The sequence below is a fragment of the Haliotis cracherodii genome, unplaced genomic scaffold, assembly GCF_022045235.1.
Source record: "Haliotis cracherodii isolate W230 unplaced genomic scaffold, xgHalCrac1.p SCAF_16, whole genome shotgun sequence".
Classification (NCBI taxonomy): domain Eukaryota; kingdom Metazoa; phylum Mollusca; class Gastropoda; order Lepetellida; family Haliotidae; genus Haliotis; species Haliotis cracherodii.
In genome coordinates this window covers 6,935,901-6,956,800 of record NW_027266271.1, presented here as the reverse complement: position 1 = coordinate 6,956,800, position 20,900 = coordinate 6,935,901, and the positions used below count along the sequence as shown (strand labels likewise).

General features: G+C 40.2%; 1 protein-coding gene across 6 annotated transcripts in view; it reads left to right on the top strand.

Moving 5' to 3' along the window:
* Positions 1 to 20,478, top strand: part of LOC139463760 (uncharacterized) — a 62,693-nt gene extending 42,215 nt beyond the window's left edge. For 4 of the 6 annotated variants that reach the window (XM_071245045.1, XM_071245046.1, XM_071245041.1 and 1 more), the window contains one exon: positions 9,136 to 17,197. In XM_071245045.1, coding sequence (XP_071101146.1) covers positions 9,232 to 15,372 — 6,141 coding nt within the window. In that variant the 5' untranslated portion in view covers positions 9,136 to 9,231 and the 3' untranslated portion in view covers positions 15,373 to 17,197. The other 2 variants (XM_071245042.1, XM_071245044.1) reach the window with 2 other exon arrangements.
* The last annotated feature ends 422 nt before the right edge of the window (positions 20,479 to 20,900 follow it).

The following is a 20,900-nucleotide window of genomic DNA, read 5'->3' as shown; positions in this document are numbered from 1 at the left end:
TGTGAATCTCCCATCTCACTTGGGCTCCCTTTCAGTTTAAATGGAGTTATTTGTTTCCAACCAAAAATACACACTGTCAGAGACTAAGTTTCAGTCAAGCATTAAAGGGGTGGATCATGAGTTCATGGCTCATTTTGGACAAGTTGTTTATATAACAACCAGAAGACAAGTAGTCCTTCCAGGCTATCACTTGTCTCAGCAGGCCACATCTGTGTCAAACCCTCCATAGTTCTACTTCATGGTTAATAATCAGATTGCAATACATATTTCAGCATGTGGTGCATATGGTCCCTGGTTTCAGCTACGCTTGAGATAACAAACTCATTTTAAGTGAAATGAGTGGAGGTACAATTGTAGTTATCATACCTCTATGTCAAAATGATGAGATCTGATTGGTCCATGTGATCTTGATAAAATACCGTGTATCCCACCTTGGAGGTGAAGAAATTTCTCAGCAGGGGAATAAATCCATTGGCAACAGCCTGTATGTCTCTTCTTGTTGACTCCAAGCGCTCCATGCAATGACCTAATCAACTGACTGTGGCTATGGCAGGCACCACAAACAGACTCAGTGACAGACTGAATGCAGTAAAATAAACACCCTGTGGAATTTACCACAATTATCGGAGTGAATATTGTCAAAGTGGCAAGCTCAACTATGGAAAACAGAGTCAGAATAGAAAATCTTTGACAGTTTAAGCCATGGCTGCATGTTTAGTCTCCATGACTTGCTGTTTATTCACAGGATTCTTATACCAATATCTTAGTGCGCTCCGATTGTACTGTTTCAGTACAATGCACCACCGACATAACACAACGAAACTAATGACTTGAATGTAGCTATCATACATGAACATGCACGGACAGGCTGTGCGCCAATGGTATTACATCTTGTTTAGAGATGAATCAAGGATCTTGTCTCCTGATTCACAGATTGCAGAAACTATTGTTGGTGAAGTAGCCACGAGCTGTATGTCAGAGCAACAATTCTTGACCATGATCAGTATGGGGGTGGTAGTGTCATGACACATCACACATGACAGGCAAGCTGATTTGGTCCACTTTATCCACTTGATGTGAATCCGGAAATATGAACATCTGGTAAATTTCCGGTACTGTCTGGAATAACGAGGTTCTGTTGTACATAGAATCAATACTTTTCTTGTATATCTGGTGATGAGTAAGTTGTGTCTTTATGAAGAGCAGGAGTTTGTGTAAGATCATGCTGTGACGTATGGGGGGAGGGCCCCGCCTGCTGTGTCTGGTCAGCTAGGCACACAGAGGTAATTGTGTCACTTCCCTAACACGTCTGTGGTATTTGTCCTGACTGACAGAAACATACAGATCACTCTCACATAATTGTGTGAACCACTCATGGACACATTCCACATAGCTCAAGACAAACAGTGGACCTGGTCAGCTCTGGCACACACTTATCCCAGATTTCAACACAAACTGACAAAGCATGTAAATAGCAGTACATGAGTTAGGAAATGTAGGAATCTGACAGGGTCATCTGTTTTGATCAATTAATTCATAGGAAAATATGTATATGCGCTAAAGGGAAACATTTACATATCATTTAGAAGCCCTTGTTTACATGAGTATCATAAGTACGGAACACAATCAGCAATGCTGTTGTTCATTTAATGGTATTTGAGATGGCAGTCTGTATTAGTCTTCCTACATCCACAGAACATTGTACTTGAGCATGACTGTCTGGTATGTGATGTATGTACCAGCAGAGGAGGCAGACTGATGCCCATCATTACTCCGCTAGGTACAGGGGATGGGGAGGCGACAGCAACATGTTGCCACATTCAAGTGTCCCAGGCAATTATCTAACACTCAAACAGTGGCACAGTGACGAAGTAGGGGATGAAGTCGGGCTGAACTCTTCTGATGAAAGCATCGTGAACAACCACTGACTGCTTATCACCATTGCATTCAGGTAATTATCAGGAGGGGTGGTGGGGTAGTTGAAGTGTTTGGTCATCACACCAAACGCCTGGGTTCAACTCCCCACATGGGTTCAATATCTGAAGCCCATTCCTGGTGTCACCTGTCATAATATAGCTGCAATATTGCTAAAAGCAGTGTAAAACCCATCTCACTCACTCACTAGCTATCAGGACCATGTGGATTTGATATGCAGCCATTATAGACTGCCCATTAGGACCGGCAGAGTATGCCATGTACATTTATGCACATAAAACTGTATCAGTATTGCTTTTGAAATATGTTATTTAAATCCATGACGTTAATATTTCAGTAATACAGAGGATTGTTTTAATATTTTTCAAGAGCAACATTTATACAGTATATACATGCAAATTTCAGATATGGTACTGTCTATCCTAACAACTGCAGATGAAAATCAATGCTCTGCTGTCATTTTTCCTCCAGTGCCTCGTCTATCCATTGATGCATAATTCTGGCAGTATTTCTACATACAATTTCACTAAATAGGAAGTGCTTATTGGGTACACAAAAACAGGGCTTGTTGCTTGTTGAGCACAGTTTGTGAGGGGGTATAGGCAAGCAGACGGGCAGGTCTATATTTACTGGTGTGGAATGGGTTCTATTTATAGGGGGACAGCTGGTAGTGGAGGGTTGCCAGAGTCTCCGTCTGAATGCAGAGCCTTATCATTGCTATGACTACTCCACTGCCAATGGAAGTCATGCACTCAAATATGCATCTGAAGAAGTCAGGAAGAAGAGAAATGTCAGTTTCATTGTTTTAGATGTGTGAACCATGTATGAGGAAGCATGTAGACAGTTCAGTGCATGCTGCTCATGGCAGGAGACTTGTGGCAGTGTCAGCTGGAGGCAGGGTCCTTCCCCTGCACATAATGCTGGGAAGTACTGAATGTCTGCTTGGAATCTTTTAGACAACCATGACGGCTTATAAGTTTTAGAGCAACTCTTTTCTTTTCAAATTTATGTGAGTTATATGTTGTAATTCCTAACACCACTAGGTGTCCCATGAACACTATCAGATTTGGATGGTGATAAGATGAGTGGCTTTACTTCCTTCAGTGAAGATAATCCAGCTTTACTGGACATAATGTCAAAACTTAAAATGTTGGCCACCATTCCATAGGTTCAGGAAGTTGCTTGGAAGACAGGTGTATTCAGCCGCTTTGTTTGCCGTGTTGATTCATCCATTGTTCAGGTGTAAGGAACTTATTAAGTTGCCATAAAATTTAATTACCAATTGTCATATATTCAGTCTAGTGCCAGTGTCATATATTCAATCGAGTGCCATCATGTCAAATATTCAATCCAGTGCCATAATGTCATTATTCAATTCAGTGCCATAATGTCATTATTCAATTCAGTGCCATAATGTTATTATTCAATTCAGTGCCATAATGTCATTATTCAATTCAGTGCCATAATGTCATTATTCAATTCAGTGCCATAATGTCATTATTCGATTCAGTGCCATAATGTCATATATTCAATCTAGTACCATAATGTCATATATTCAATTCAGTGCCATGTCATTATTCAATTCAGTGAAATAATGTCATATATTCAATCTAGTACCATAATGTCATATATTCAATTCAGTGCCATAATGTCAAATATTCAATCCAGTTCCATAATGTCATATATTCAATCTAGTACCATAATGTCATATTCAATTCAGTGCCATAATGTCATTATTCAATCCAGTGCTATAATGTCATATATTCAATCTAGTACCATAATGTCATATATTCCATCTAATACCATAATGCAGGGGTCCGGAAACGGTCATATGGCATAATGTCATATATTCAATCTACTACCTTAATGTCATATATTCAATCTAGTTCCATAATGTCATATGTTCAATCTAGTGCCATAATGTCTTATATTCAATCTAGTACCATAATGTCATATATTCAGTCCAGTGCCATAATGTCTTATATTAGACGGCTCTGTAATAAATCGCAAAGCACAATGAAGAATGAGGCTCACAGTTTGATGAAATCTTCAATTGTATGATGCTGGAGAGGGTAGACAGTTGTTCCCCTTAGATGTAGCCGGTCAACGCAGATACACTCAATGGCCGAATGATTGCATCCAAACGTGGGCGAGATATGGCAATCTATAATGGGAGAAAAGGTACAGATTATGTCCATCAATTATCCACTTGGCACATTTTCTCTTTATACTGTTGAATGTAACCCACCTTGTTTGATAGGCATTACTTAGAAGTTGACTGATGACAAGATAGACACAATTTTTATAGATAACAACTTCTTTAACTTCAGTATTAAAGAAGTTGTTATCCATAAAAATTGTGTCTATCTTGTAACCCACCTGTTCATAAAAATGGTCTTAATGTCATATATTCAGTCTAGTGTCATAATGTCATATATTCAATCTAGTGTCATAATGTCATATATTCAGTCTAGAATCATAATGTCATATATTCATTCTACTGTCATAATGTCATATATTTGATCTCGTCCCATAATTTCATATATTTGATCTCGTCCCATAATGTCATATTTGATCTCGTCCCATAATGTCATATATTTGATCTAGTCCCATAATGTCATATATTTGATCTAGTCCCATAATGTCATATATTTGATCTCGTCCCATAATGTCATATATTTGATCTCGTCCCATAATGTCATATTTGATTTCATCCCATAATGTCATATATTTGATCTCGTCCCATAATGTCATATATTTGATCTAGTCCCATAATGTCATATATTTGATCTCATCCCATAATGTCATATATTTGATCTAGTCACATAATGTCATATATTTGATCTAGTCACATAATGTCATATATTTGATCTCATCCCATAATGTCATATATTTGATCTCGTCCTATAATGTCATATATTTGATCTCGTCCAATAATGTCATATATTTGATCTTGTCCCATAATGTCATATTTGATTTCATCCCATAATGTCATATATTTGATCTCATCCCATAATGTCATATATTTGATCTCATCCCATAATGTCATATTTGATCTCATCCCATAATGTCATATATTTGATCTAGTCACATAATGTCATATATTTGATCTCATCCCATAATGTCATATATTTGATCTCATCCCATAATGTCATATATTTGATCTCGTCCCATAATGTCATATATTTGATCTAGTCACATAATGTCATATATTTGATCTCGTCCCATAATGTCATATTTGATCGCATCCCATAATGTAATAATGGAACCCTCATTATGCTCATCATGTTTGTTTTAGGTAAAATATCTTTAGCTGTTAAGGTATTTGTTGGCAGCGAAAGGCATAGTTCCAGTGTTATTCACGCTGTATTTATGCAATACATTACCATTAGCTTACATATCGTATAAAGAGACTTACAATAAGATAAGAGGTATGAACAGACAAGTCGCAATCTACACCACATCAAGCTAGGGGCAATTAACTCCAGGTGTGTACAAGTGTGGTAGAGCGCTGGGAGTGACCCTCCCTGTAGACCCTCCGAAGTAAGTCTTCCAAATTTAGCCTGGCTTGGCACCACCATGGAAGGTGATTCAAACTAACTGGTGATGTGAGGGTGCAGCCCGGATGATGATCCTCCCCTTGATTCAAGATGGACGTAGGTGGGGAGTCTGGTGTAATGAGGGGTGACTAGAAGACACGGGAGCATGGGGTCTGGACACTGACGGAACATCCTACCTGCATATTTACTTGCATCTGCTCCAATGATTAAGTGATAGGAACCTCCTTCAGGAATTTGGATATTGAGGAACCGTTACCTGTGGAGTGATTTCTCCCTTACCTTTGGGAGGCAGCAAGATGGATTGTACAGAGTGAGTTGGGGCTTGAGGAAGGCGACCTGTTACAGTGTACAGGGAATGTTCAGTAGAATAGGGGAGTGCTTTGTTGAATGTTGCACTGTATACATTGCGTCAGTTAGAGTAAATTTCTTTCTCTTTTCTCAGAAATAAAGTATGCAGGTATAGACAAAGCAAACCAATTGTTCCAACAGACAGGAATTGAAACGTGTCCTTGAAATTAATATGTAGCAGTGTCAGATAATTACATTTAACAGATTTCTCTTTAGATGGGTAGGTATTTATGCATATTAATGTATTAAGTTTGTGATATAAATGTATGCCAGGCCTGAGAGTATTGGTACAGTGGCATAGACATGGAGTTTCTTGTGAACAGGAACATCTCTTAGAAAACAAAACACAACCATGTTTTGGAGCCTTTTTTTCATCCTTTTATTACAGTACCAGATGTGAGAAACAATTGAGTTTCTAACAGGATTTTGCCTTCTGTGAAGCACAATAATAGGATGTTTGTAAGAAGTTGGTAGCATCCTGGAAGTAAATGGAGGTTACTTAGTTATAAGTTATATATCAAATCATTGTAGTAACATGAAATGGGAATTTTTTTATTCCAAATTTGGAATTTTTAATGACATTTTCTGCAGATTTGGGGCCGAATATCGGCCTCTGAGCAGGTTCGGAGAAATCCCTGTTGATCACATCAGAAGTATCTATTCACTTGTTACAAGAAAAGGAAATTGCACTCAGCAGTTAACATGTTTGTGTTGTCTTGAATATTTTTGTTCCTACTTCTTTTTCTTTGAAAAATTGTAATCAATCTGTTCAAAAAACATAATTGTTATTGATCCCATTGCATTTCATTGGCTGACCAAGCAAATTTTTTGCATTAATGGGGGAATGTTTTGTGCCAAGCCCACTAGCAGATTTGCTTATATTAATAGGGTGTGGACAAAATGTCGGGGGTATATTGTTATACCAAGGTTCCATCCGTCCGTCTGAAAACTTTGTCTGCGCGATTTCTCTTAAACTATTCAGTGGATTCATCTCAAAGTTAGTACATATAATCTGTGTCATATGAAGGGATGCAGTCAAAAGAAAAAAAATGATTTTATTAATTTCCCATTTTTTAATGAAATTTTTCAAACCCTAACCCTATCCTCGCTATTTAATTTGAAACTACTGACACACTAGGCGGGTCGGGGTATTAGTGAGCCACGCTCTTTTTCTTGTTTTTCGATGTGTTTGGTGAGTAGCACTTTGTGTCATACTGCTATGCTGGGCTTTATATTTATGCCTCCATCAATGCAAAAAAATTTGAAGTCAGTTCTTAAATATTTTGAACTACAAAGGTGCATTTGTTCAAGACATATGTTGACCATCCAGTTGTATGACCTGAATTCCAAGATAAATACTTCAGTACAAAACAAGTTATAAATATTCCTTTACCTTCTTAAACATTTATCGTATACCTGTATGCCATACTGACGATATTCCTCAACCTTCTCTCATGTTTATCATATACCTGTATGCCATACTGACGATATTCCATAACTTTCTGTCATGTTTATCATATACCTGTAAGCCATACTGACGATATTCCATAACTTTCTCTCATGTTTATCATATACCTGTATGCCATACTGACGATATTCCATAACTTTCTCTCATGTTTATCATATACTGTAAGTCATACTGACAATATTCCATAACTTTCTCTCATGTTTATCATATACCTGTATGCCGTACTGTATATATTCTATAACTTACTTTCATGTTTATCATATACCTGTATGCCATACTGACGATATTCCATAACTTACTTTCATGTTTATCATATACCTGTATGCCATACTGAAGATATTCCATAACTTACTTTCATGTTTATCATATACCTGTATGCCATACTGTATATATTCTATAACTTACTCTAATGTTTATCATATACCTGTATGCCATACTGACGATATTCCATAACTTACTTTCATGTTTATCATATACCTGTATGCCATACTGAAGATATTCCATAACTTACTTTCATGTTTATCATATACCTGTATGCCATACTGTATATATTCTATAACTTACTCTAATGTTTATCATATACCTGTATGCCATACTGACGATATTCCATAACTTTCTCTCATGTTTATCATATACCTGTATGCCGTACTGTATATATTCTATAACTTACTCTAATGTTTATCATATACCTGTATGCCATACTGACAATATTCCATAACTTACTTTCATGTTTATCATATACCTGTATGCCATACTGACGATATTCCATAACTTACTTTCATGTTTATCATATACCTGTATGCCATACTGACGATATTACTACTACAACTGCTTCTATCCTGTTGACATCCCCTAACGTTCTCTCATGTTTATCATATACCTGTATGCCGTACTGACAATATTACACAACCTTCTCTAATGTTTATCATATACCTGTATGCCATACTGACAATATTCCATAACTTACTTTCATGTTTATCATATACCTGTATGCCATACTGACGATATTCCATAACTTACTTTCATGTTTATCATATACCTGTATGCCATACTGACGATATTACTACTACAACTGCTTCTATCCTGTTGACATCCCCTAACGTTCTCTCATGTTTATCATATACCTGTATGCCGTACTGACAATATTACACAACCTTCTCTCATGTTTATCATATACCTGTATGCCGTACTGTATATATTCTATAACTTACTTTCATGTTTATCATATACCTGTATGCCATACTGACGATATTCCATAACTTACTTTCATGTTTATCATATACCTGTATGCCATACTGACGATATTACTACTACAACTGCTTCTATCCTGTTGACATCCCCTAACGTTCTCTCATGTTTATCATATACCTGTATGCCGTACTGACAATATTACACAACCTTCTCTCATGTTTATCATATACCTGTATGTTGTACTGTATATATTCTATAACTTACTTTCATGTTTATCATATACCTGTATGCCATACTGACGATATTCCATAACTTACTTTCATGTTTATCATATACCTGTATGCCATACTGACGATATTACTACTACAACTGCTTCTATCCTGTTGACATCCCCTAACGTTCTCTCATGTTTATCATATACCTGTATGCCGTACTGACAATATTACACAACCTTCTCTCATGTTTATCATATACCTGTATGCCGTACTGTATATATTCTATAACTTACTTTCATGTTTATCATATACCTGTATGCCATACTGACGATATTCCATAACTTACTTTCATGTTTATCATATACCTGTAAGCCGTACTGACAATATTACTACTACAACTACTTCTATCCTGTTGCAGAGTGCTGATGAAAAGATAAGGAGCATTAGTAAACAGCCCGGATCCAAACCGGCAAGTCCATCTGCCCCAGAGCCACTGCAGAGGGAGGGAGACAACATGGCAGAACGGCGCATCCAACAACGCCAGGGTCGAAGGGATCGTTTTCGAGGTAACGAAGGAGGACGAGGAGATCAGCCAAGTAAAGCAGAAATCAAACGCCGGTCTCGGAGTGAGGGGCCCACCAACAGGGTGACTCGTGAGAGACAACTTACAGAAGAAGGCAGACAGGATGACAATTTCGCATCATATGGGAAGAAAAATGAGAAAATTGTTGGTCCAATATGGGCAGTTACTCACAGTTCTACTGCCACACGGATGTCACGGTATTCCCCACCCTTATCAGATGATGGGAATCAGATTCATGTGCAGGCTCAAAGACCAGCAGGAAGTGACTCAGACTCTAATGAAAGTGACACAAAAGTGTGGACCAAAAATCCTCTTGTTATGAGGAAGACTAAGAGAACTGGAAAAATAGAGAAACGCCAGTCGAACAGTGAAAATGGGTTTTCAACAGGGATACCAACACCTATCAAAACTAATCGTGAAAGTTTTGTGTACTGTGGTTCTCAAGACAAGGGGGATAGTGGTGGTGGTGGGGGCAGTTTAAAAGGAAACAAATACCAAAAGCTTGAAGAATTAAGGCGGAAACGAATTGACATACAAATGACATCTGACGAGGAAAACACTCCTGAGTCACGGATATCTCGACTCAGACAGCGTGCAATTCAAAGTGGCCTTGGTAAACAGCCAAGACCAGATAGTTTCAGACAAAGTGCAGTCATACCAGGAAGTCCAACACAACATTACTCCCCCAAATCTCAAGGGGCTTTCTTCCAGAATGGTTCATCTGATCCCAGATCTGGCGGGACCTCCCAACAAACAGGGAATCTAAGGTCCTCCATCACACAGTCATCTTACCAAGGCGTGAATGGTGCTCCTTCATCTTCTGCGTATGGTTCACCGTATGGAGCAAAGCAAACTAGTCAGAGTGGAGGCCAAAATAGACAGCCTCTTATTCGTCCTTTTGATCCTAAAGGTTTTTCTGATTCTGGGATACCCACAAGGATTGATGCTCCAGCTAATGCTAACAGGTTTTCCCAACACAATGAGGTTCGTTCTCCTGTGACAAAGACTGCAGTGTACAACAGTTCCCCTGAGGTGGTCAAGCGGCCATTTGACCGCCCCCGTGTGCCGTCTGTGGACTCTATATATGAAGGAAGCAGCAACCAACAGCCTGAGCTTCACTCGCCAGGCGTGGATTATAGCAGGAAATTTGGTGCTGGTACTACCTACCAGAATGTTGGCCATGGTTTTGTGTTCATGAGGCCAGCAAGCAGTGGGACAATGGAGGTACCAAAAGGAGAATTAGTTCATGCACCTGTGCGTCAAGGGCTAGGACAGAAATCACCATCAAACTTTAATGAGGTGGTTGAGTTACGGTTGAAGACCAGTCGTCTCATAGATAGACCTCCTTCACAAAGTGTCCTTGATCAGCAGAGGAAGTTACGAGCTAATATAGCAGCCAATAGTGATGACTCATTAGATGAACTAATAGAGTCCAACATTCAGTATCTAGAAAGTGAGATAGAAAGTGGACGTGCTAAGAAAGGCTCTGCATCAGTGTCCAGATCAGCCAGTTTACCAGATCCGAGGAGGAGTTCTGGCCATTATACCAGTGTACGATCAGGTCCCCTACATTCTGGGGTCCTCCCTACATCCTATGCATCTGCCCAACAGCAAGGAACAACCCATACTATCCCCTCACAGCCCCATATAAAAGCTGGTAGTGAACTCAAGTACCATATCCCTATTCCAGGGAATCAGCCACAACCGCCTGACATTCGGATCGCAAGTGAGAACAGATTTGATTCTGGTGTTTATTATGGTATTAGTCCAACTGCCCCCAACCAGAGAAATAGTACCTCATCTTCGTCAGGGTACTCCGCCTATGGTATCCCATCAGAACGTAAACTATCATATGATAGTAGATCAGTTATACCTACCAGTGACATCTCTAGAGATGCCTTCTCCAAGTCCGACACACAGCTGAATGCAGCTCCAGCAATACCATCATTCAGGGAGGGTGCTCTGCATCCATCATATGTGCATCCCAAGTCTAGTTCAGCAGACCAACTACAGCCGGATGGAGCTGTCATCTCAGATAGTTTGAACATTCCTCACCTGGACCGGGGTATGTTTTCAGATGTTGATTATGACATTGAAGTGTCAGAAAGAGTGAACAGGTGGGAAACATACATGAAAAAGAGGAGTGATCCTGATCTTGGAACCATCCAAGAGAGGAATGAGCAGGATTTGCTGCCAAGAAACATTCGTAGATCAGTGTATATGGAGCAGAAACTTGAGATACCACAGTCCCCAGTTGGACCTGTGTCCCAGAGCTTCACCTGGAGTAATCTGCGGACTCTCAAACCATCCAGTTCTGACCCAATGATACACCTTGCTGCAGATCCTCAGATGATAGCTCAGGAGACCAAGAGCTTATTCCACCTGATTAGAGAGCCAGTGTCAGGTGCCCAGTACCACACTACAAGTGCAGTGAGCACTTTCTATCACGCACCAGTTCCACAGCTAGCTACTGGTGGTTTATTGACTGCAGCAGAATTGCGCGAACAAATGCTAGCCAACAAACAGCCTGCTCTCCAGCCAGCTACCCATGGTGTTCCAACTATTACTGCAAATGGTGGCAAATATGTTTCTCGTTATGAAGAATTGGAGGAACTGAAAGATGCTAAGAGTGACAGTGTTAGGGATTTGTGTAGAAGGTTTGATCTGGACTTTCAACTAGATTCTGACAGTCAGCTTCAAGGACAGTTACCATCAAAGCATGATGACGATACTGACTGGTCAAAGCTTATATCTGACCTAGAAGATAAAATCAAAGAAACAGAGGTTTGGTCTCCTAACATGGAGAGCAACAAGGGAGATATGGTCAGCATAGAAAGAGTGAAAGCAAGAACATTACAAACAATACCCTTCTCAGAGGACCCTTTCTGGAAAGAAATCGAGGAAATGACAAGTTTTGAAAAAATGTTTAATGGAACAGGTTTAGATGACCCTCTATCTTTTAGACAGCATCAGCTTGATTATCCCCATAGTCAGAGCTACACACTCCCCACCCAACCTCGTACTTCAGCTAGGGATAGAATGCATAGGTCAAAGTCACTTTACACACCCAATATAACTCCTTTAACCATTTCTGTAGATAAATATAGTGCCCCCAGTGCTTTAGATGATGTCTTAGATGACATCAAAACATCCCTTGAGAAACAATCAAGCCCTAAAGTAAGGAAGGCTGGGGACAGTTCTGACTCACACAGGTCTTCTCCAGGCCCACCTTTCCCTGAGGTGAACATCTCAAGCTCTTCAAGACCTAGAATGTATGCTGATGTGTCCAGGAGCTACTGGGATGATACTCACCTGGGTGTGGCACCAAGTGTGGCCCCTGCTCCAGCTCCAGCTCCAGCTCCAGGTCCAGCTCCTGCTCAAGGTTTGTTGTTGACATATGCCGCTCAGCAGCCAGCCCAGCCTGTTCTTGGAATGCAGGAGTACCCCAATGTTGTGAATGGCAACTATCAGCTTGACCCTAATATACTCAAACAGAAACTGCTTAACACTGGTCTTGCGCAGGACCAGCTTCTGAAGTCACCTGGACGCATTCGACCCAAGCCGCCTCCTCCGCTTATCATACCACAAAGCTCCCAGCAGCCCCCCACCTTGTTCTCAGTAACCCATCCTGCTCCGCTGAAGTCCCAGCCTGTACCACCCCGCAATGTGCCTTCCTCTGAAGAAAAGATTAATCAGGTAAATCAGTCTATGGAGGATCTGAGACAAATTGCTAAAGATGTTGAAAGTAAAATTAATCAAATAAAAACCAAACTAGTTAGAGCTGATGAAAAGAACCTTGATAAAATTTTGCTGGCCCTTAGAAAGTTTGCTCCAGCAGCAAGTCCAAAATCATTTGAACCTCGTAATGAATCTTTTCAAGATTTTTATGTGAAAAAAAAGTCCAAACTGTCAGATGCCCTAACCGAACTTGAACGCATTTACAAGAGTTTGAATCTTGATGATGAAAGTCTGCTGGATAGAGCAGAGAGAAGGGACTACCCATCCTACAGGTCACAGGGACCACCTCAGGCTCCTAGTATTACAGAGAGACCTGAGCAGAAGATTGAAACCAGCAGTATCTCCTTCCAAGTTGCAAAACCAGACAGATTTAGAAGCAAAGAACCGGAAAGAAAGTCTGAGGCAGACTATGAGGCCATCTCAAAGTCGTTTCAGGCCATACTTGATGAAGTGAATCAGACGTCGGCTGTCATAGCAGGGCCCAGCAGGATGCAGACATCTCCAGGTAATATTGTGCCCAGGTTTAACTACCCTCCTCAAACAGGACCAAGTCCCGAGCCAGTAAGGAAAATATCAGCACCACAGATGTCTCCAGTATCATCCATAATTTTTCAGCCAAAGCCTGAAGTTGCTGTCAGTCCAGATCCACAAAGAAAAACCTTAATGAGAACTGGCATTCCTCGACCTTTGAACCTTCCAGTGGTAAGTCCTGACCCTGGCAGGAAGGGTCTGGCCCTCATGTCAACAACAGCCAAGGTCGTTCAGCCAGGAACACAACGCACTGTCACACAGGAACCCCTGATACCACGACAAGTTGCACAAGAACCTCTCATAGGGAAGTCAGGGAAAGCTATGGTTCCAATTCCCAAGAAGGTTAGTACTTTAGATGAACCACAAAGGCATAATTTGTCTGCAAATGTGAGTAAGTTGATGACTCAGAGTGGGATTCCCCCTGAAACTCAAAGTCAGAGTGTTTCAATCGTGCTGAAGTCCCCTGGAGCACCATCAACAAGCAGCTCCCAGCCTGCCATGTCGGTCAGCTCCTCCCAAACACCCCCAGCAGTAGCTCCCAGAGACAGAAAGGCACGCGGCAGGTTTCGCTCCAAGAATCCTGATTTGGTGGATGATGATGTGGCTGTTAGGAAAGCCAGGTCCAAGTCAACCCCACGAGCAGAGACACAGTCAACAGGAGTGTCTCCTACAACAGCTGATTACCTCAAGCCAAGGGAATCATCACCACCGCAGTCACATCTCAGACTTCGACCAGAGAAAGATGCAGACATTATGCATGATGACCTGGCTTATCGTTCTTTGCGCAAGGATGTTGCCACAGAAACCCCGAAACAAACAACAGCAACATCAACGGTGGAATTTCAGATAAAGCAGCCAGCAACGCCACCATCAGTTGCAAAATTTGAAAAGACCTTTGACATCCATGCTGCTAAAGTGAGTGAGAAGAAACCTCCTTCACCCCATGGTTCTCCCAAACAGCGGACAGTGGAGACCCAGACATCATCACAGGAACTGAAGAAGAAAACTCTTCGTGGTCGACATCCTCATCTAAAGAATGATGCCTCCAGCTCGGAGAGCTCAGATAGTAAGCGTCGGCCGGCTAAGATAGGTCGAGGAATTGCCAGAATGGTTGAAATTTTTAGCTCAAGTGATGAGGAAAAGAGTCGGAAATCCAAACCCCTTCATACTCGAAGTGCTCCTGACTTGACTCTAGCCTTCACTGATGATGATGATCTGGATCTGAAAGATGAGTCGAGAGAAAGTGATATTGGTTCTAAAACGCTTGGGCACATTAAGACGCCGATGGATGTGAGTGTATCAGACAAAGTTGTGAGCAGTGAAACATCCGAGGTTTCCACTCCCACATCTCCCAGTGCTAAGCCTCCCGTTCACCCGCTGAAGAAGCAAGCTGCCAGCCCCGAGAAGACAGTTGTCGTTCCAGAGCAGAAAGTCGTGAAAGATGTGAGTGGGAAGAGTGAGGTAGACAATTTGGAAAAAGTATTTGTGTCAAGTAGAGGTAAGCGTGGTAAATCAGCTGAAAGAGGAGCAGAGAGTGATAGTGCTATTCTAGAAAAGCCTGAGAGACCAAAGAGTTTCCATGAACTACTGGCATCATTTGAGCCAAACACGAATCGCCTCCAGCGACTGAAGACATTACGGAAGTGTGCATCTGAAGATATTGTGATGCCCGAGACTGTGGTGCAGCGGACATACCACTCCCAGCCCTACCACTCCGAGCCGCACCTGGCAGAGCAGCGAGAGAAGGCACCAACCAGAGAAGGTAGAGCTTGTCTAAAAGTTCAGTTGACTGTAGTGGGATAGTGTAACAATAACATCACCAGTGCACTGTCACGGGCACATGACTCTAGTAACCAGATTCATTGAAGACATTCATGTCACTTTGTTTATTAATCTAACAGTGCTCTTCTTTATATCCATATATTCACATGCAGGTTGTGATTTTCAAAATATTGATTTTTCCTTTGTTATTATTTATTGAAAGTTATGTGGTTTTGTATGAAACAGCATTGTACTGTATTCTAGATATTCATGTATTGGAGACTTCCTGTCTGTATGTATGGTGTTTATGTGCATGTCTACCACAACACAGGATACATTCACTACACAAACTGCTTCTTTTGAACGACTGACTCAAGTTCAGTTTTTGTGGACCATACTTCTTACGTGAATTGGTATTACAATCACCATACATATATGCCATCTTCCTGGTGCCAATGGTGTATCTAATGCCTGAGATTACATCACAGAGAGTGGTGGGTTAATGAGCGGTGTAGATCAGTGAAGGCAATGCATAAATAGAGACATGTATCGGGTGTTGTGGTATACATCAGATTGGACAGTGTTTATGTCTAACACCATGTGGTGACTCATGTGGGGGGAACTGATGATCACAGACTTGTGTCATTCGAGGGGGGAGGGGTTGGTGGTGCTGCCAACATCAGATAACAGCTGAACCATGTTCTAAAAAATTATCAGTACAGAACTGTTAACTGATCATTAAGTAGCTTATTTATCTTCTGTTTTGAAAGATTTCTTTTAAGGTTAATTTTTCAATTTTAAATAAACACTTTGTGGGAAAGGTGGGCCAAGTGATCATCAGAGGTCGCCCAGTAAGGTACATCATATGGAGGAGGGTATCAGGTGTTGATGGTGTCCTGCTTCTTTCAGAGGTTCGCAGCTGGAGGCTAGCTGTGCCTTAACATTCAAAGGGTAAATCTGGTTGGCTCATATGAGACCTTGGTGTCATTGACTGGCTGAGAGTGTTGTTTCATCTGAAATTAGGCTTTAAATGTGGCAGTTAATTCACCTAGACTGTTTATAGATTGTAGACAAGTCATTGAGTAACAGCATATGCTTCCACACTAACAGCGTTATGAATAATTCTCACTGACACATGCAGAAGGGGTGTGCTGTCACAGAAGGTGCTGTTATAAAGTATTCTGTGTGCAACATTCACACTCTTCTACATTCAACTTTCTCACTCAATCTCATAAGCAATTTAACTAATACTCCAGAATAGGCTGAGTTGTATCTCCTTATAATTACGAGTGAGTGTTGTTTTCCAATGATGATGCTGGTATTATAAGAACATTATATTACATGCAAAATGCAAAACAAAGAACAGTTTATTTAGGTTTTATATGTGATTTACTTTGATGTAAGTGTGCAAGAAAGAACTTACAATGTTTTGTAGAATACTTGCTTTTTTGTTGTTGTGAATTGTGTTGCTTTTGATGTTGTGTAGAAATAAAAGGAAACAATATTTCACTGTAGTTGGGTTTTTTGCTGTTGCATGTTGTGACATTTTAATGTATTCGTACCCATATTTAAGCACCTAACTTCAGCACACATCATGTGCTGATTGTTTCTGTAATGCATGGTACATTTGTGTAGGCAGCTGTAAGCTGAATCAGAGTAATATTCAGTCAGATTGATTATCAATAATGCTTCTCAGGAAATGATAATGTTGATATATAGAAAATATAAAGCCTGTTTTTGGCATGCATTAAATCCATGATTTCAATATTCTGTTTGTGCCTAAATGGTGAATGAGGTTATTAGTGTTTTGTTTGGCGTTCCATCCCTAATTATGTAGCAACAGTTTTGATGACTTATTGACTATTTTTGTTCTTTGTAGGAGCTGCGATGTCCCCTGCATCTAGGAATGTCGTCTGCACAGCTCAGTCTCGCATGAACTTTAAGTCAGAACTGGTTCTCAGAGTGGGCATGTGTACACTTTGAGTGAGTGAATGTGCTGTAGGCTGAGGCATTACGCAAGAAATATATCCTGGTGTTTTGATGAATAGAATAAAGGAACAGTATCTTCAGTATTCTCCTACCCACATCCTCAACACTTCACAGGCTATTGTACATAATGTTCCAGCCTCTCCATCACCATCAATACGTACAGCTGCTTTGTGGTGTAGTCGCTATTTTCAGCAGCAAATCAAGCCAAGGTTTGTTCCAGCGAGGGGGAAGCCAGGTGCGCTGACCAACAAGCGTCAGATTACCTCAGCAATGTTTTTCAGGCCATGTGTGCCACAGCCTTGTGGTCATTGCTTCAACATCAGGCAACAGTAGGGTTAGCACAAAGCTAATGCAAGGTACATGTCACATGAGATTCGTGTGACATCTTCACTGACTTTGTCATTACCTGAATAGGCATGCATCACTGCATAGCAGCCATGTGTATTCATGAGGGATGGAGAAACTAAATGAGTAGGTACTGTACTGTTTTGAGGTATCTTTATTCGGGATCACAAATGGTGGAGACCTGGAACTCAGAAGAGAAAACAGTGTAAATACTACACATGATTCTATAATGTAAATGAACATTATCTTGCCAGAACATAGTGTATATACAGCCCATGAAGTATTGATGATGCATATTTAAGTGAACTCTTTTTTGTCGTTTGAATTAAGCCATTGTAAGTGTTTAGTGGTTGTGTTATTTGAACACAATGAAGTGAGATAGCTCCCTCATCAGTCGGTCTGATGACAACACACACACTTGGTGGGGTGGATTTTGAACCATTAGCAACATCATATGTATGCAAGCTCTAAAATTGTCTCCCCTTGTTTAGACAACATTCACTCACTGAAAGGGACATAACTCTGTATGAGCCAGGTCTGACTGTCCTTCCATAGAGCAATAACTATGTATATACATATATATATACACTCACACTGTTACATTTTGGACTTCGTTAGTTCTTTTGCCTAGGACATCCAGTCAGGTTGGATGGTAGTGGCGACAGAATATTACACTCTGACGTTGAAAGTAAAACGACACTTTAATGTTTGTAGATATTCAGTGTGTGAATGTACCATTTTATTCATCTATTTGACAGACTTTATGTCTTTGTATCTTCTTTCATCTTGTTTATGTTTTTTAGCTCTCCTATGTCAGTAGTCAGGTGTTTCATCTTCATAACACTTAATCTCTGTTGACAAAGAAATGTATTGTGTTTTCAAGGCCTTGATGATGTAGAGGCTGATGTCTCTTTAACCCTGTTCTTATTGTGCAACATCCTTTCTTCAGTTATAAAGTTGTCTGAATAACATTTCTCTGTGGACAATGATGAATTATTTCTGGCTGTGTGAATTATTTATTATTCAATACGAACCATACATAGTTATAAAGTTAGCAAATAGTATTATTTCTCTATAAGTTTTCAGAACAGCTATTTGGCTGTGACATTAGCAATCCCACAACTATATAGTTATTTTAGAACTTGGATCAACCAGTTATTTGCTATATTGAGATAATATATACTGTAAGATGTGTGATATATAAGCATATGCCCGTAATGTATTACATGTAAAGTGGTGTATACAGTCATGTATTGTATGTTAAGGTGGTGTATAACCTGTTTGTTGTGCAGTTAGTAACACTGTACCACAAGGTCATGAGTGTGCCAAATTGGATCCATGTAGACAGGATCAGGGCTTGTTGGCTTAATTGCTTCTGGAGCAACTGTACATTTATGTATAAATTGTCATGAAGTCAAACATCTATGAGGAATTGATGTTCTGGTTGTGGCTTTTGGTGAATTGGCCTGCAGAACTACATGTGCAATAATGTATCAACAGCTATAATCCCCAAGTGCCATGTTTGTCTGCCCAGACACTGATGAGGAACATTTTCCTGGTTCTCTGTGGCTGCTGATATTACCTGGAAGTAAGATCCAGGGTCACTTTTCACTATGTTATTTGTTCCTAGGGAACTGTTGTTTGCCTTGAGCCACTGAGGGCTGCACCTGCGACACTGTGAAGGACTGCAGCATGAAGCTATGTGATATGTGTGTGGCTGGAATGTGGGCAACGCTGACATGTGCAGACACAAGTCCAATCATCTCGTGATAACCATGTGCAGGACCAGGATATAATATATAGTAGCCTTGTTGTCAACTTAGATCATTCATCATGGTGCTATATCTACCAGGCTTTGTCAATGTTTCATCTGTTATATTCTTATTGAAATCAGATACTTCTTGGTTTTCTGTGCAATATGTTGTTATTTTAGTTGTTAAGTTAGTCCTGGACTGAGCAATGGCCTGTTTGGCTGATCATGACACTATACACAAAGGCTACTGTAAGTCTTGAAATTAATGTGTCCCCAAATTAATACGACTGTTGATCCCAATCGTCTATCCAGAGTGTGCACTGAGGACGTTTTATTGTTGATAGCCATTTTGGAGACATAAATGCGAAGTTTAGCTGATGCGAGCAAAAACCACTCGCATTTTTCGCAATAAATTCATGCTTGCGTTAATTTCAAGATTTACAGTATACACTTCTAGCATTGGTTTTATGTTATTTACACAGACTTTTGTTTTCAACATCATTGAAAATAAATTGCGTTAAACTTTGCCAAGTTACTCTAACATTTGTTTGTTTGCAAAGTATGTTATTGTATATGATACTGTATCAGACCTAACTATCTAAAGGTTCGTAATATTTTAAGTAACCTACAGTTGACAAGGCAGATTTTCGTGATATCTCATATCCCTCTGTATCACATTATTTCTCTGCTAAATATGACATACAAACGTGTTGACATAATCCGGTATTAGTCCTTGTGTTTGTTGAGCTAGGAACACGTGCAATCTAGTGTCTACTTTAGTGTGCTGTAACAAGCACTCTACCCGACCTGCTACACAGGCCGGGCGGCCAGGCATACACTTCAGACGTGGTATTGTGTCACAGTGTCTCACAACAACAGGAAGAAGGATATGACCACACGTTCAACTGAAAAAGTAACCCATCCCTCAGAGATTCTCCTGCTGAGAACATTTGCTGTGCCAGTTGTCCTGGAAGAAAGTGGGTTGTCTGTCCTTGCCTAGCCAGCCTTGGTGTCACGCCTGTGTTGACGTCAGTAGGATATACTTGTCACCATTATAGACAATAAAGAGATCTATTTTTCAAATGTCTCTCCGACTTTATTTACACAAAGCATCATTTACATGCAGCATCAGCGTAATCAAGAATGACATCAACAGCAAACATGAAAATTTGTAAGTCTTAGAATAGCTTTAATGAAAAATATATTACTTGTTGGAAGAAGAGAATACATGAAGAACATCTTATATTCTTATATCTATGTATTGCATACAAGCTCTTGGCACAAAGTAATCTTTTATGATGAACTTGATGAGACACTAAGATTATTATTTGAACAATGTACAAGACTCCACCCTAATCCAGGCCAGTACATGAATTTGCTGCCTGTGTTACATTGATCAAGGTCTGTACACGCATCTGCTGCCTGTGTTACATTGATCAAGGTCAGTACATGCATCTGCTGCCTGTTACACATGACTGATCCA